Raw genomic sequence first — 14,749 nt, forward strand, 5'->3', positions numbered from 1 at the left:
TAAAAGCATTGAGATTCGAAATGATCAATATTGGTTATGGTTATTGGTCATTAATAATTGGTTGTTATTATTATAATTTTATTTTACTTTAAAGCTGTCATTAAAACGCATGCTTAGGTAAATATACGTATATCACATTCGGTCGTCCTACAGGGCTGTGTTTATTGAAACGCGATAATAACACATCAACTTTGATTGCGTTTTCACACCGCATATTAACAATATTCAAATGCTATGCTTTTTACAGTGCTTAACGTTATTTTGCCACGCCAGTAATACCTACCACTTTGAATACGCTTCTTAAAGTAAATCTAATAGATATTACTTATTTTAGTCAAACTCATCATTTAAGCAAATAAATTTATATTTTACTTTATAGTGAATTAAAAATAATTAAAAATTGAAATTATATATAATATAAAGTAAGCACCATAGTGTTGATAATACTTTCTCAAGAAAATTTTTGCAGATTATATAGTAATTTACCTTAATTTACCTTATAAATACCTATACAAAATTCTTCTAACCGGTACCTATATTGAACAAATTTACCTTAACTCATAGTTTTTTTTTAACCAATTGTTTTTTTTTTTTTTTTTTTCATTATTTGAAAAGAAAGCTGAGGATGAGTATTCTCTCAAAAGTTTTTATAACACCAAAACTCTGCGCTTTTATACAGATATAACTTAACATTTGAGTACATCTTAAAGCATTTTAATGTATACAACATATAACCTGAAGGATATTCCAGCCTTATTAGATCCTGTTAAACAAATACCACTAATTTGTGGTAAATGTCAGACACGATGTTAAGATGGATGTTATAGCTTATTCGATTTTGATTTTTGCTTTGAACTCCTATCTTCAATAAACTAGCATTAATACAATCAAAGTACAAAATTCCTGATCTTTCAGTTAGTATTTCTATTAAGTCCTCTTTAATTAAAATACTAGATCATTTCTACTAATAAAGTTACTTTTAAGATGTTAAAAATTATTTATCTAAAAATTTGATTCAAATTTAATAAATTTTTAAAATAGATTGTTAGAATTATTGTAATCCAACTTTTTATTGTTATTTCGCTGTATCTTATTTATAAAATTATTATATTTTTCTCTTATTGTTAATTTATCACATTATAATTACTTTACTATTTCTTAGCATTTCATTTATTGTTATTTCATTATTAGTTTATTAATTAATTTATTTTTTTTTTCTTTTTTATTCTTTATTATTTATTTATTATTATGTTTGATTTTAACATCCCTTATGACGGTAGTGACTATTTTATAGGAACTATTATATCAAATTTATAGTATTCCGATATATCTACATATACATATATCGAAACCTGTATTTTATTATTTTTGATTATAATACAGTAATAATTCTTTTATTATTAGTCCCTTCTTAATCCTTTACATAATAGTGATTTCTTAAAAGTGATTTCTTATTTTAGCTCCAGTTAACGAATTAATTGGCCTTTACCAATTTGTGTATTTGTCTATAGGGTCGCACTGTAGAGAGCCAAATGTTTTTAATGTGTCAATGAAACTTTTCTGACGAATAGTCCGGGAATGTACATTATTTCTTACGTCTGCACATCATTGTATTTTCATTTTTTTTTTTTTAAATTGCATTAAATTACTTAGAAGTGTAAAATGTGGTCTACTAGTCATATAAGTATATCAAGGTAATCTTCCTGATGTAAGCTTCCTGATGTCTTTAAGAGATTTTCCATTATTTTGAATTTAACACTATAGTTATTTTTCAGCAATACAAATAACTATTTCAATGTAATTGAATAATATTGATATTTCTTAGTAATTACCTTCTATATAAAATATACTTAGGTACATTTTTTAACCAAATTTCAAATGAATTTAAAATCGTTTGGTGTATATCTCTTTTTTAATCAGATTTATACAGAGTATTTCTTTTAAAAATGCTTTTACTTCATGAGGTATTTTCTTGATCTAAAAAGCGAAAAAAACTAAATGTAACTTAAATAAGAGTGTCTATTGACTATATATTATATATATCAATATAGTAAATAGTGTCAAAAAAAAACTTCTGATATCTAAAAAAAATAGTTTATTCAAATAATTTATATTTATAAAGGTAATTTTAGCTTTATTTCATTCAAATTCTTTGACTTGATGTCAAAATAAACTTTCATGCTTAATTAAGTTTGGAAATTATAGTGCTTCATTTATCTCAACATTTTTACAGTTTGTTTTAGTTTTTTCTTAATAATATTATTTTTAATTTTAATTTTAAATTAATTAAAAAGCGTATATAATAAATTTTTATTTAACGAGAGCGTACATTATAATTTTAATTATAATAAATATATTTATATTTCCAAAATTATATACTTATATGCTCTTTTGAAGTATATATAAGTATATATATACTTATATGCTTTTTTGAATAAAAACAAAAAAAATATATATTTTATAATAATTTGCCAAAAAATTTTAGTTTGAAGTAATCTCTCCAGAATTACACATGTTTTTGTTTTTAGTACAGAAAACATTACATTCACCTCAAAGTCGATTCAGCAGCTAGGAATAATCTAACCAACACTTTCAGTGTAATGCTCCCATGATTTCAGTCACGTACTTTTCATACAAGGACAACACTACGATGGACACATGTGTTTATTACAAATTATAATAATTTTTCTAATCCTTAATTTGAGAATGAATAATTCAACTTATTAAGAATTTTTTATTTATTTAAGGTTTGCAAAATTAAATAAGGGAAGCGACTAGTAACAGCAACAACTGACCGTCTGTAGTTTCAGTAAAACACTGTATGAACGCAAATATTACACATTAAAAATTAAAATATACCTATTAGAAGTAGAGACTAAAATATATTGTCAGAAAATATAATTAGTATTAATTGTCCAATACTAATAAATATATGCAAATGCTAGTATTGATAAATATTTGACTATAACAGATGAATGATTAGTTCAAAAAATTAACTTCATTAATTTTTGTATAGAAATTTTTTCATTATTAGCGTGTTTCTATTTAAAATAAATACCTTGTTTTTATTATATCTTATTTCTGTGTATTCTATACAATAATAATAAAGTTTTATATTAATTCCTTCCTTCCTTCGCAATCCTTTGCTCTTGACAGTGAGTGGTAGCACAGGCTAATTAATTATGTTAGTTAATTTATTGTTATTAATGTTTTCGACTTTAAACCCAATTAAATTAAATTTGACACTTAAACACTTATTTAACACTTAAAAATGTAATAAATAGTAACCCTTATTAAATTTTAGTACAAAATTTTTTATGTATTTAAAAAACAAATATTTTTTATACAAATATTTCGGACTACTTTAGTCCGACCATCTTCAGTGTACATCTGAAAACTTAAATTAAATTAAATTGTAATTTATTATATTTAGGTTCTTTGTTTAGTTATTTTAAGTTTTTCTTCTCAATCACCACAACTAAACTTCATTAAATTAAATATTTTTAATAATAATAATACAATTTTGTGTTATTTTATTTTTAGTATTTATTTAGTTTATTTAATAATAAAAATAACTAACTTATTTAACTTATAAAAATTTTTATTTTTATCCAAAGTTCAAATTGATGCGATTATGCGGTATCGAGAAATATAAATATGTTATAATATAAAGTACATATATACATAGAATATTTTAGAAGCGATAACCTTTTCGTATCTCGAAGCACGTATTTATCCTGTTAGAAGCTGAGGTCGTCTACATCTTAGTCAAAAATAAAAAAGACGATATACACCCTAACACGTTACACACTACACGCATAAATGGTTGCGCCAATTTCTTCTACGGTCCAATGACATCGCAACGTTAAAGTTGCACCAGACGACTAATCATTTAAGACGTTAAAAATGTTACACGTTTTCTCTCTATGTTTGTACAAAACCTCAACCAACAGCACGTTTTTATATATGTGCATATATTGTTTATTCAAAGAGATGGTAAACTTAGTATAAAAATTATCAGAATGATTTTTAAAATTTAACATAAAAAAAATCCTGTGGTGTGTTGCTTATACTTCCGACACCCAATTAACGAACGAATGACCGCACATATTTGTTTGTCAAGTGTCAAAGTGTCAGATCCAATTTTGACAGATAAAACATGTCGCAAATTTAAAATGGCACCTGCAAATAAAACACTTCTCGTATTAAGCGATTACAGAACAAACAACACACATAGCGCTTTGGTATATCTATAATGCCAACGCATTTTATCAAACAAAGCGTTATGTGGTACCTTTCACACCAAATCAGTTAAAGCAGAAACTTTAATTTTTATGAGATGAAACAAAATAAGCAGAGCAGACACAAAAACTTGTGTATATCTTGTGCTCTTGTATAGAAGCTGTGCAAACCATGATAGCTTCGGTAGAAAAAGCAAAACAAAAAACAAAAACAAAAAAAAAAGAAACTAGACAGAGCGACAAGTGAAACAAAAAAGGATAATAAGTGTCGTAGCAATGGACTTCTGGTAGCCATATTCATACTACATGTATGAATATGTAAATAGCGTATGTTTTTGCTGAAATTAATAAAAGCGATTTTCGCTTAAAGTTTTGATGTATAATTTCTTTCATTTTCTGTTCTATCGATTTTGTCTCTAATTTGTGAGAAACTTAAGCAGTTTCGTTATTAAATTTAGATAAGCTTCTGAAGATATATCTTTAATTAAAGAATAGAACGAAATAAAATATTCGCAGTATTTTCTACGATTAAAGCGAAAAAACACTTGCACAAATGACGAAAATGGAAATTTATGAAACAACCTCATTGATTAGTAATTTTTAGTTTGTGTTTGAGTTAACATAAATTCTTGTTAATGTTGTTTATGACTTGAATGTGAACGTTGATTATAAAAGTAATTGTAAAACTTTGATAAACAGCTTTTCCCCATACCCCATGCCCCATTGCTTTAGTGCCTCTACGTTGTATATTGTTTGTTTGCTTATACGAGTATTTCTGTAGATACTCTTGTGTAAACTATTAAGAGCAGTTTTACTCAAAATGTGTTGGAAATATAATTGTATATTATTAAATTTTAATTATATGTTTTTTTAATTTAATTAGTTATATATTATAATGTTATACTTAACGTGTTGATTATATAACTTAATTATTGGAAAAAGCATACTCTTTATTTAGCGCTAGCGCTTTTGTGCACGTTCTAAAGAACGGATGGGCCCTTTACTTAACATTAATTTTGTATTGAGTTGGGAAATAGATTTTTAGTGATTATATTTAGCAGTAAATTATTTACTTATTTATTTATTTCTTATTTCTAATTTTACTATTTATTTATTTTACACTTGTGATAACAAGAAGGGTAGAACATAGAGAACTTAATTGTGCTGTTATCTTGTTCTTAGAAGTCTATTTATTCTTTTTTTTATCATTTTATTTTAGTTCTTTATCGATGACGTGACATCGTTGATTCATACTAAATTTATTAAAATCAATTTTTGTGTGCTTTTTACTTTGCGTTTCGCTAAACTACAATATTCTTTGGATTTTAAATAAAAAATGTAAACGCTAACTCGTACTCGTACTCATACTCGTACTCGTAGTTCTCATGTCTCGACCTCGTTTTTACCAGGTGCAATATAAAGTAAACATATTTAGAGCACCTGAGGTTGTTTCTACAGACCTGTTCGTACGTTGTACACAAATCGGCTTTGTCAACAAATACGCTTTGATACGGGATCCCATGCCTATCCTTTTGCTTTTCACTTGATTATTTCTAGCAATGTTTACTTTTCAATATGAGTTCAATAAGAGTTTAAAGTGTATTTTTATCTATATGTATTATTATCTATATAAATATTTTGAATAATGTGTCTTTGATAGAATAAATAAAATAAAGAGAAGTCATGTCATGAAAGTACACCTCATGAGTTAAGAATCAAGTTAAAAATCAAGCGTTAAATTTATAAAGAAATTTTTATAATATATAAAAAAGCAAAATCTGCCTCTTATTTAGCTTATTAAGATCAGCAGTAATTAAGGTTAGATTAACGTAATATTTTTTTTTATTATTTATATTTTTTAAACAACTTAATTGGTCAATTGTTCAAATAACTTTTTTTATACAACTTTTTAAATTATTTTAAATTATTATCTGAAAATTATATTTTATTTTCAACAATGTATCGATTATAGTCAATATTCATCTTCAGGGTGAAATATTTTTAACTTTTAATTCAAAATAAAGCATCAAAATGCACTCATAAGAGTTCTACAGTATCTGAAATAACTATATATTAATTATCATTAATATATATTATTAATTTTTTAATAGTTTATTTAATATAATATTATTATATAGTTAATGTATATTAATTAATAACTATATATAACATTGAACCACTTTTTCTTTAGAAAAAGAAAAGAAACGGTCATTGGATCTAGTATACTATTTTTAAATATTTTAATATAATTATTTTATTAAAAGTATAAATTTTATTTTTATAGCGTTTGTTAATGCCTCTGCTGATTCTAGCTTGACCTTCTCTCTACTACCCACTATTACGAGGTTTTGTGGATTCTAAACGTCTTTTTTAGCCAATTAAGGAGGACTCGTTCCTCCCTCCACCACAACTAACTAACTATTAATAATTACTACAATATCGTTATTACAATAACATACCATATATAAAAAAACAAGTTTTGTTTGTATTTTAAATAATATCTAATATATTTATTGGATATTTTTTTAAGAGAAGAAGAATCTCAAATTATAAACTATATATCACAAATGGTGCACTCGATATTTACTTCCATGAGTAGAATTGTTGTTCACTTTTTTCAATAGAATAATGTATTTTAATGTTACGAATTCTACGCCCACAAGTTCATTTTTATATATAATGCAGTTAACTTACAGCAATTTTATTAACTTATTAATTTTGTCTATAATACTTTTAACATATATCATTTTTCTGTTGAAAAGCTGCTCTTTTCCAACTAACATTTCGGTTTCTTCTTTTTTTATATTGGCTGGTATATTCTTAAAAGCGCATTTAATTTTACTTAATCTGCAGTCTTCTGAAGTTCACATTTTAGGATTTTGGCACAAAACCTTTCATACGTAGATATTTGTATAGCCCATGAAACTCGTTTCTTTTTAGCATTATAAATATTTATTTTTAAGAAACTTTTAAGCATAATTGTACATTCATTCGTCAATTTTTGTGGTTTTTGGTGCTGTTATGAGCACATTTACAATTATTAATTGTAATAGTTTGTTCCAATTGACTGCTGGAACAAACTAGAATTGTTTGCTTCACAATTGCTACTAATTTGATTTAGTATGACAATACGTAGATTTTGTGGGTATTATAGATATAATATTTTCGATGTTTATATTTTAAACAATATACTAAGGCTTTCTCAGATATAGAACTATGGTTAGCACTTCGCTCAAGGCATTGAATAACTCATATCTGCTAATGCAAAATAACATCACTTTTTTAGCCTATTTGCCTAACATCAATTATTAGAAAATAAATAGAATCATAATAATCATAATATAACGATATTAATAAAAGTTTTAGCACTAATAGTAAATATTTGTATAATAGTACTAATTCATAATTTTTACTGTTAAATTTTATTATTGAATTTAAACAATTAAATATTACTAAAAAAAAATCATTTAAGATAGAAAAGTTTAAAGTTAAAGTATAATGATATAGTAATAATAATTCGATAACCATTTAAGTAGTTATGGAGCCATAACAGTGACGAAGCTCCAATTAGTAGATAACTGGAGGTTTGAATACTTAAATACACAAACCCATCTTATGTTAACATCAAACATCTAAATTTAATATAAAAACTAATAAACCTCAATGTTCTTTTTATTACTTAGTTTAAATAAATTATAGATTTATATGTAAATAACCATAGATATATAATATCTCATATTCGCATATTATGCAGTGAAAACTCTTTTGACCAGATACTCATCAATAGTAAACTTTTGTTCTTTCAATAGTTATGTCTAGTGGCGATGTACTGAGGGCATGGGTTTATAACCACTAAGGTAGATATGAACCTATAAGTGCGACGGAACTTCAGTCTGACAATTGAGCGACTGGAGTTCTGAACGCTAACACTAATGAAAGAATTAATTGATTGTTTCTGATAACGATTTCAAAAAAAAACTTGGTTTAAAAAATTGTCTATTCATTCAAGAAGAGTAAATGTGAAAAGAATTTTTACTGTATATGTATATATTATTGTTAATATAGTTAAACATATATAAAACAAAAGAAATTAATAAATGCAATATTATTTCAGTATTTTTGATCCTGCTGCGTTACAAACAACTGTAACCACACCTGAAATTATGGGGCGACGTCGTAAAAAAAGAACTTCAATAGAAACTTCAATACGCGGTGCCCTGGAAAAAGCATTTCTTATGAATCAAAAACCAACCAGCGAGGAAATAAGTCAATTGGCGGATCGGCTCTGCATGGAAAAAGAAGTAGTGAGAGTCTGGTTTTGTAACAGACGACAAAAAGAGAAACGTATTAATCCGTCCATTGATAGTCCAAGTGGTATTAATGGAGATGAATCACCGTATATGATGATAAATTAATGTATGGCATTTAATGGAGTAAAAATGGCAGTGGAGTGTATAAACTAGTACTTAGAAATTACAAAAACAAATTAAACAAACAAAACATTTTAATAACTTCGAATTAAGTCAGGTAACCACGATATATACAAAGTACATATATATATGTATTGTATTTTACTATATGTATGTTTATATAAGGATCTCAAGCGAATGTGTATGCATTTACACATATACTCAGATGTTGGTTTCTATTTTATAATATGTATGGAAAATTAATATATGGAAAATTGTTTATTAATTTCAATTTATAAACACTTCCATTTCATTAAAATATGAAACGTTAAATGTGTAAATGATGATCCTCTCTGGCCTCGATGAGCGCCTTCTCTTCGAAATTGTCACTTTGAACAGTTTAACTAATAACTAATAATGTGTAAATGCATATTGATATTGTTAAAAAACATAAATAAATTTATAAATTTATAAATACTCAATAGACGCAATAATACATACGATACATTTCTACATATCTTCTTTAAATATTAGCAAACTGTTTAATTTTTAAAAGACATTTTGTGCCTTCATTTTTACAGGTTATATTGAACACATCAAAATAAATGAATTTGAACTTTATAATTATAACTTAAATGAATGTTTTAGCACAAAATTAACCTCAAATTTACAAATTTAATTCAAACCAAAATCTTTCTAATTTATGCACTCACCAAGTACATACGTTGAGTACTAGGTCTATAAGTATCAGACTTGCAGGACTTCTATTTTGCTAATGTGGTGTACATGCTTACGTGTACATAAATAATAAAGATTTTTAAATGATTTGTGTTAACTAATTATTATTGTAATTAATCTGTTGTTTAGCTAATTGATTGAAATTGCATAAATTAATCAATTAATCAATTAATCAATTAATTACAGAACTGATGTCATCTTCTAGAAAGTATAAGTAGATTTGATCAAAACTGTTTCAAAGAACAACTGTATGATTGATGCCAAATACTAATATTATTACAAAAACAAATTAAGTAATATTTATAATTCTTTTAAGTATCGTATTTTCTGTATTTAATAATTGTAAATTTTTAACGATCCGATTGTAAAGTATTATATAATATGATATGTATGATATATTATTTTGTATTTTCTAATGCGAGTACAATGTTATTATGAAAAGGCATCTTCTTAATTGGAAAGGAAACCATATACAAGAATTTTTAATTTGTATAAATACTGTGATAATAATAAATATTTTATTAATTTTCGTTATTTTTCTTTTATTATAAAACTAGCAGAAAATTAACAGGATAACGTAATTTGTAAGCAAGTATAAGCAAATGTAAGCAAGTGTAAGCAAGTATAAGCAAGTGTAATGTAACTAATTAAATTTATATTAAATATAAAATAAATGAAAGAATTTTATACAACTTGAACTATGTATAACTAACTGATCAACTAATCTATAAAATCAAAAGTTAAAGATTTGTGCGTTCCAATTTTTATAAAAAAATGTAAATAAATCGAATTGTACGATATGTCCATATGATCTACATATATGTATGTCCGATAATGCGTTTCAAAGTTATTTGCGGATATTTTGAAACATATTCTGAAACATATTTTGAAACATTGAAATTATTGCAATATGTAAGAAGTAGCAATACATATATATAAATATTGTATTTAAAGAAATAAAAGTAAATAGCGAATTGAAGTCGTAATTGAAATCGAAGTTACAAGTTTCCTCCGCTGTCCGTAGAAGCTTATTAATCACTCAATTTGAGAAAATATTGTAAATGATCAACAATTTACGAAATAATCATATATACTCCGTCTGTTTTTAATAATTTATCATTTTGATATGTATACTTTAATGTGCTCATGATGTAGTATTAAGAACCCAGGCATTGCCGGGTATTATAAAGTAATTAATAAAAAAATTATTGTCAAAAAACTAAACTCATATTGGTGTTTTAATATATCGTGTGTTCATATATCTATGAAAATAAATAAATGAATAAATGAAAGGTATGTAATATGTGTTAATCTTAGTTCTTAGTTTTAATGTTGTTGTCAATAATTAATAAAAATAATTGATTAAATTTATCCATGTGGGATTATGATGTATTTATATTGTGCGATTTGAAGTGAGAAAAAACAACAAACCAAATTTTTAAAGCGATCCATAAATGATTTATTGATGTGAGGTGTGGAAAAAAGAAATGAAAGACGAAAGAGATAAAAAAAATAAAGAGAAACATAACTGAGTTCATTCTCAGACATAACCACTAATATTAATTTATTATACTATAATATAATATTATACTTATAATATTAACTTATATTAATAAGCAATTTAATATGTTGATTGAAAAAAGTCAATATATTTGTGCCATTATCAATACTCACCGAGGTGACCAATAAAATTTTGAACCAGGTGACCAATAAAATTTTGAACCAGGTGACCAACAAAATTTTTACACAGGTGTGCAATAAAATTTTGACCCAGCTGGACAATAATGTACACTTAATTCTTCCTCTTCATTGTTCCATTAACGCCCAGTGGAACAATATTATTGTCAGTGGATGTGGCACTGTTCAGTAGAGCATAGAGCCACAACAATTGGTCTAAACCGTATGCTATATGGAGCTGTCGTGCAAATGTCGCTCCACAACCACCGCGCTGATGTTAGTTCGACATCAATTATCCTTAAAGGAATGCCTGGCCGGCGACTGCCTTGTGAGTTGCACTTTGGGGCTTGCTTAACAATACACGAATTCGGTTCGCCCAACTTATGTCCAATTCATTGCCGTTTTCGTTTTTTGATTTCACTCTTGACGCTTTGTATGTCTATCTTTTCCCACAATTGCGCGTTAGAGATGCGTTCTGGTCACCATATGTTAAAGATGCGTCTTAGACATTTGTTTATGAAAACTTGTATTCGCGAATCAATGGATGTAGTAAACTTCCATGTTTCGCACCCATACAGAAGTACGGATATGACATTTGATTTAAATATTCGAAGTTTTGTTTTGGCGCTTAGTTTGTTACCTACTTAATTACTAACAAAAGAATTAATAACATTTTTGCAATAAGTGTTAAGCGTAAGCCTAAGCACTATGTCATCCATTGCGATAAACTAAAACCTGCATCTACCATCACACGAACGATCATAATTTCTGAACTACTAGAGATAATAAAAATAAATTCTTTTGGTAGGACCCGAGTTCGATTCCTGGTACTTGCAGTCTCAAAAAATAATTATATACGAATAATTAAATACAAGAATTATTTCCAAGACTACTGATGATGGATATTTGGCAATACTCGAAACTCATAAACTTTATTTTTCAACCAATTTTTGAAATATTCAAAAGAATCATCGTAAAAAGTTGATTATGTTTGGATGCAAATTTGGAACATTTCCGGTAACCCAAAACTCATTCAGAAGAAAATCCATCTCAAAAATTATTTCAGAAAATTTTATTTTAATTTCTCTGCTGTTTCGGAAAATTTCGAGTTTTGAATGTCTTATTTTAATTCTGCTTCGCTAAATCTCAAGATTTATATGGTGGGACTTTCTACACTTTCATGTAAGGCTGCGTTATTATGCAAGGTTACTTATTACAGTCATAGTTCCTATCAATTTGTTAGTTTTTTCTTCACAGTACATTGATAACACCAATAAAATACAACAATGTATTGTGAGGTCTTTCGTAGTAATATATATTAATGGCCTTAAAACAGATTACGAGTTAGTTTGCTAGAAGGAACTACGTACATACATTTGTATACAAAAATTATAGGCCTTTTTGTCATGACAAGGGTATCATAATAAACCCATAGAGCATCTGGGCCATCTTTGATAAACTGAACTATAACCGTAACGAAGCTAACTGCGTGCCTTATAATTAATAAAAATAATTATAACATGACGTCAATTGAATGCATCCCAAAAATTTTATTAATATTTAAATAATGCGATATATAGCATAATATGTAGTACGCTGCCGTTATTCTGTAAAATATTAAATATACGTAATAATAACCCTGCTGATATTGATGTAGAAAACACCTACTCAAAGAAAAACTCTTTATTAAAATTAAATTGCAGTTTTTAAAAGTACTACATTGACTTATATAGCTTTTCCAACTAAAAAAATTGTGGAATCATTATAGCATTTTTATTATACCGAATATTATAAATTTAAGCAATACTTATAATTACAACCGATGGGTAAAATTATACCCATTATCACTATTTCAATTATCAATTCATTCAAACCAAATCTTTATCCCTGGTGCATTCTTCAGTTGGAGCAGACCTAGAGAATATGTCAGGCGGAATATCAAATATACTAATTTTTTGTTAAAATTGTTTTGATTTTTATTCTTGTTAATTTACAATAGTTTCTTTCTGAGTCAAAACAATGTTGTAAACGTTCAATGAATAGTCTGATAAACTATCAAAGAAGTATCTTCCTAAGAACCTATATCTTCTGGACGCCAATGCGCGGCATTCATATTGAAAATGATTTATGGTTTCTTTTTTCTGCGGTTTTTCACAACGCTCATAATTCTGCAGTGAGAATTATGGGGAATGCTCAGTTTCTCTGCGTAGTTTCCTATACACCAATGACCAGGAAGCACTGCGGTAAGCCTTGCAGTATTCACGCAGTCTCTCTTGATGTGTTTCGAGGATCTATTTTTATTATAGGTGGGCCATATTAACCTGAAAGTTACACATGACTTAAGTGCTTTCCATCTGTTATTCTGTAATTTTACAGAAAGTAGAAGAAGGTAGTTCTCTTAATTGTATTTAAATTATGTGGAAAACACCGAAATTGTACTAATTTACTATACAACATACTATACCGAAACCAGATAACTTCTGCTGATATGGAATCATCTGAAGCATGATGATCTGAACAGTACTAATACTAATTGTAATTAATGCAATGATAATTAATAAAAAAGTATATATTACAAGAATAGTGATAATTATCACAATCATAATGAACATCGTTATAATTATAATTAGATTCAAAAGAGCAACTTCTAAACGATTTCGCGAATATGAAAGAATATGAATCAGCAATAATTAAGAGACTTGTAATGTAATTACTTTTTACGAAATGTGTCATGGACTAAATACTTATCCTATTGAAGCCACTGGCATCACTCTTCCAAGACAGAAAGTAGAAATATGTGACATAAATGATGAACTGGAGTTTTATGTGACATGATCACGAATACTAAAGAACCGCTTCTGGTGCTTGCATGCAATTTCTATCAAAGCAAAATTAAAGTTAGTAGTAAGCAAAACTTACAACTGAAATGTATATTCCTTTAAATAAGTATTGCAGTATTGCAGTATTTAAATGAATTCTACGGAAATGATTTTCAATGTAGCAGTGATAGCAATTTATGATTTTGTTGCTTTTTCCGTTCCATTGTAGCAAGAGGCTCGGATGGAGAAGGTATAATTAGTTAAGTAATTGTATGTTTGTAAACGCATCGGTCTGTTTCTTGTCTTTTAGTTTTCCCTTTCAGTTTTTTAATTGTTATTAATTAAAAGCATTATTCGCTTACGCCATAAAGCGTAAACAAGACGTTTCAAGTAAAAACGCAAGCCGCATTCGTTTTTTCTTCATTTACGAGATATATTCTGAATATTCTGCTATAATTAGTAAAATTCTGGGTGCAAATTGGATTTCTTTCCTCTACGAGCTTGCACAAAACATAGCAAACATTATTGAAATAATATGCATATTGCATTGTTAATGGCTACTGAGTAATGCAGTTCATTTACACTCAGTCTGAACCTTTACGTACTTTTATAAAAAAAATTTATTTTAATATTTATCAAATGAAGAAAATAAAACCAATTAATTTTAATAAAAAAATTTTAAAATAATTTGTTTTTTCCAAAATATTTTTAATAAAAACAAAACAAAAAGTTTGTTTTAATTTGTTCAAGTCTTTAAATCTGACTGATTTTAAAGAATAATGTATAATTTAATATAAAATAGATAGATATGATGGATAGATAGATAAATAGATTACTTATTACTAAGAAGCTCCCATAAAAATGA

The 14,749-nt window shown here is 26.7% G+C and overlaps 1 protein-coding gene across 1 annotated transcript in view; it reads left to right on the forward strand.

Annotated features, from left to right (window-relative positions):
• LOC119661798 (protein nubbin) overlaps positions 1-9,494 on the forward strand; it is a 33,696-nt gene extending 24,202 nt beyond the window's left edge. Inside the window, exon 4 of the mRNA XM_038071285.1 lies at positions 8,356-9,494. Coding sequence (XP_037927213.1) covers positions 8,356-8,656 — 301 coding nt within the window. The 3' untranslated portion in view covers positions 8,657-9,494. The remainder of the gene's footprint in view (positions 1-8,355) is intronic.
• The last annotated feature ends 5,255 nt before the right edge of the window (positions 9,495-14,749 follow it).

This window comes from Teleopsis dalmanni, chromosome X, assembly GCF_002237135.1.
Source record: "Teleopsis dalmanni isolate 2A chromosome X, ASM223713v2, whole genome shotgun sequence".
Lineage (NCBI taxonomy): Eukaryota > Metazoa > Arthropoda > Insecta > Diptera > Diopsidae > Teleopsis > Teleopsis dalmanni.